The sequence below is a fragment of the Prionailurus bengalensis genome, chromosome X (genome assembly GCF_016509475.1).
Source record: "Prionailurus bengalensis isolate Pbe53 chromosome X, Fcat_Pben_1.1_paternal_pri, whole genome shotgun sequence".
Lineage (NCBI taxonomy): Eukaryota > Metazoa > Chordata > Mammalia > Carnivora > Felidae > Prionailurus > Prionailurus bengalensis.
Window position 1 is genome coordinate 1,164,378 of NC_057361.1, and position 3,944 is coordinate 1,168,321.

A 3,944-nucleotide genomic window follows, 5' to 3' on the forward strand; every position below is an offset into this window, starting at 1 on the left:
TTCGCTCCAGGCTGAACACGGGTGTGGTGTGGACGTGGGGTCTGGTGTTGAAGTTCTGAGCTGCTGATGCCCCAGTGGCTGTTTCCAGGGTTCCCGGGTGGCTAACGGCCGGGAAAGAAGGACAGGCAGGGGCTGGGAAGTCCTCTGGGCTGTGCCTCCACTCGCCTCCTGTCCTTCCAAGACCCCTGCTTCTATGGCCACCCTTGTCCCCATGTCCCCCGGCTCCCGCTGTTTGGGGCCACTGCCCGAGGGTGCGTGCACCCAATGACCTGTCATATGGGGTGTGGGACACCTTCCTGAGCTCCCTGAATTCAAACCAGCAGAACCCCGGTTCTGGTGGCAATGGGCCCCCAGAGTGGCTTCCAGAGACCAAGGACCATGACATTCAGCCCCACAGCAGGTGACCTCAAGTGGGTTTGCTGGGCGGCCGAGCAGGGGCTCCCGACAGCACACGCTGTCCGGGAGGCGCACACATCGATGCCCGCACGCGCGCCTTCCCGACCTGTCTGTGGCGCACGGCTGGTTGCTCGGAGCCCTGCCTTGTCCGCGATGGGCGCACGGGCTGTGGCGTGGCCTTGACGAGCCGGTTTTGCGTGCAGGTCGGAGGGCGAGCGTGTGCAGTTCATGCGCGGTCTGCAGGACGTCTGGAGCGTCAGCGGGAGAGCGGTGCTGGAGGCCTTCGACCTGTCTCCGTTCCGGCTCATCTGCGACGTCGGCGGTGAGCGGGGGCGCCACGCGCGGGACTGGGGCCCTGCGAGCCCGCGAGGCAATACGGTGGGAGTCCCACTGAGGGTCGGGGCGGAAGCGTCCCGTTCCCGTGCACCTGTGGGGACGTCAGCTCCTCCCCGAGCACAACCTGCCCTCTGTGGCTCTGACCCGGGGCCTGCGGGCGGGACCCACAATCTGTGCTCCCAGGGACGCCGATCCCGCCCGTGCACGGGCCACGCAGGTGCAGACGCGGCCTGGCTCAGCGGGGCCGGAAAGTTGAGGGGGTGAGCTTCCCAGGTGCCTGCAGGTGCACGCGGAACACGGTCCGGGACCTGGCCGGGGGGCTGTCCTGTCCACACAGGGTGCGGACGTGGGGCTCAGCTGAGGTCCAGGCGTTAGCAGCGAGGGTCGGCCGACCCTCTGTGCCTTTTGAGCAAACGCTCTTGCCCTCACCGCGGTGCGCTGCGTTCGCGTCCGAGCCCGCGTCACTGAGCACCAGCCCCCGGGAGACGCAGGTTCTGGGGGCAGGTTGGAGGCTCGCGGGTTTGGGCCGAGCTGCCTGGGGTGTGGTCCCGGATGCATCGAGGGGCCCGTCGTCTGTCCCCGGTCACCTGCAGGCTGCTCCGGGGCTCTGGCCAAGGAGTGCACGGCCCTGTACCCTGGGTGTCGGGTCACCGTCTTCGACACCCCCGATGTCGTGCGCGCGGCCAAGGAGCACTTCTCATTCCTGGAGGACGATCGCATTCGCTTCTGGGAAGGTGGGTTCGCCTGTGCTGTGCGTGTGCACAGGGACCCTCTACGGCCCAGGGCATCCGCGATGGGAGCCTCCGACCGGTTGGCTGGGGCGCCCTGAAATCCGTGCTTAGGGACCTGTGTGCTCGTGACCTTCGCAAAGAAGATGGAAATGGAAACCGTGTCCCGCGTCCGAAGGACGGAGGGACAGAGAGGGGCCCCAAACACCGTGCCGACTTTTCTGCACCAGGGCTGGGTTTTGGGGTTGCAGCTGGGAACCCCTGGGGACCGTGTGCCACGGCCCAGGTGACCTCGCCATGCTGGGTGCCATTTTCGTCCGGCGGGGCTGAGTCGTGCGCTGACCCCAGGCCACCTGCCCGTGCCGCAGGAGATTTCTTCAAAGACCCCCTTCCGGAGGCAGAGCTCTACGTCCTGGCGAGGGTCCTGCACGACTGGAGCGACGCGCGATGTGCCCGTTTGCTGGCGAGGATCCGTCGGGCCTGCAAACCAGGTAGCTCTTGGGGCCACGTGTCCGCACAGAGTGGGGACCCCGTTCAGGGGGCCGTGTTGCCGCGGTCTCGTTTGGGTCAAGCCATTCATTGAACCCCCGCGGTGTGCATACCCGTCCTGTAACGCATCGCCCTTCAACCCGCGGGAAGTCGAAGGCTCTCATGGTGCACAGCTCTCTCCTGGTTGGACCCCCCCGTGTGGCCGGGCGGGGGTCGCTTTGTGCACACGCTCTTCTCCTGCCTGGTGGAGACCTGGCTGGTGCCCCGGGGGGTCGGAGGGTGTCGGGTGCGGGCCCCGATGAGGGCATAAGGCACCCAGGGCGGCAGGGACTCAGAGGGGCTGGGGGCTTGGACAGGAGCCGGGGAGGAGGGGGGGGGTCCTCAGGCCGGCCCGTCCCTGTCCCTTGCTCACGGCCGCCTGTCCCCGTGACAGGGGGCGCTGTCCTGGTGATTGAAAGCCTCCTGGACGCGGACGGCCGGGGCCCTCTGACCACACAGCTCTACTCGCTAAACATGCTCGTGCAGACAGAGGGCCAGGAGAGGACCCCTGCCCAGTACCTCGCGCTCCTGGGCCCTGCCGGCTTCCGGGACGTGCAGTACAGGAGGACCGGGGGCCTGTACGATGCCATCCTAGGCAGGACGGGGCTCCCTGCCGGCTGCAGCTAGCAGCCCGACCCGAGCACCCCCGAAAAGGGCGACCTCCGTGGGCTTCCTCGTTTGGGGGGCTTGACAAGGGACTGGGGGGTCTCTGCTCACGGTTGTGGGATGTGCATCGCTCGGTGCATTTTGCTTTGTTGTGCTTTGTTCTATTCTGCCCTATCCTATCCTAGCCTGTATTCTGTTCTGTGCTATTCTATTCTTTCTATTCTATTCTATTCTATTCTATTCTATTCTATTCTCTATTCTGTTATATACAATTCTATTCTGTTCTATTCGATCCTATCCTATTCTATATTCTGTTCTATTCTGTTCTATTCTATTCTATTCTATTCTATTCTATTCTATTCGATCCTATCATATCCTGTATTCTGTTCTATTCTGTTCTGTTCTATTCTCTATTCCGTTATACCTCATTCTATTGTGTTCTCTATTCTATTCTATTCTATTGTATTCTATTCTATTTCATTTCCAGCTTTCTGACACTATAATTGACAAAATTATAAACGTTTAAGCTGTACAACATGGTAATTTGATGTGCACACACATTGTGCAGTGACAACCAGAACTGAGCTAATTCACACCCCTCTCCCCCGCCCCGGCCTCACCCCGGATACATTATGTTGGTGTCGTTGGCAACATTTCAGATCTGATGTCTTAGCCACTTTCAAGTATACGACACAGTGCAGTTCACCATAATCGCCATGCTGAACATGAAGCCCCAGGACTCAGTCCACTCACGCCTGGAAGTTTGTGGCCCGTTGACCACCGTTTCCCGCACCCCACCCCCACGCCTGCACACCACAGCTCTGTCCTCTGCATCGATGACCTTGGACGTTGCTGGGTTTTCTTTTGGATTCCACCGAGAAGTGAGGCCATATGGTGTTTGCCTTCCTCTGTCAGACTTACTTCCCTCAGCGTCCTCATGGCAATTTATGTTAACTTTTCTCTCCGTGTGGCAAGCTAGAGCACGAAATTCGCCGTTTTAAGCCTTCTGTGGTGCACGGCGAGCTGGCATTCAGGACATTCGCCTGGTCGTGCAGGCAGACCCACTGTTTGTGTCCAGAACTTTCTCATCATCAGGTTGAAGCTCTGTCCCCGTGAAACACCAGCTCTCCGTCCACGTCCCCAGTCCCTGGTCCCTCCACCCCCCACCCCCCACCTTACGTTCCGTATCTAGGAAGTTGGCTGATCTAGATTAAACTTCACTACTTTAATAATGGGCATGTATCTCTGTGTGTGTTTCCCCAAAATCGTCACCTCTTCAGGACCAGGTGCAGGGTTTTCTGCCCTGAATCTACGCGTTGAGGGGCCCAGACAAAGTAATTCCCGGCCCAC

General features: G+C 60.6%; 1 protein-coding gene across 1 annotated transcript in view; it reads left to right on the forward strand.

Annotated features, from left to right (window-relative positions):
* ASMT (acetylserotonin O-methyltransferase) overlaps positions 1-2,856 on the forward strand; it is a 6,779-nt gene extending 3,923 nt beyond the window's left edge. Inside the window, exons 4-6 of the mRNA XM_043570528.1 lie at positions 600-718; positions 1,829-1,951; positions 2,383-2,856. Coding sequence (XP_043426463.1) covers positions 600-718; positions 1,829-1,951; positions 2,383-2,615 — 475 coding nt within the window. The 3' untranslated portion in view covers positions 2,616-2,856. The remainder of the gene's footprint in view (positions 1-599; positions 719-1,828; positions 1,952-2,382) is intronic.
* The last annotated feature ends 1,088 nt before the right edge of the window (positions 2,857-3,944 follow it).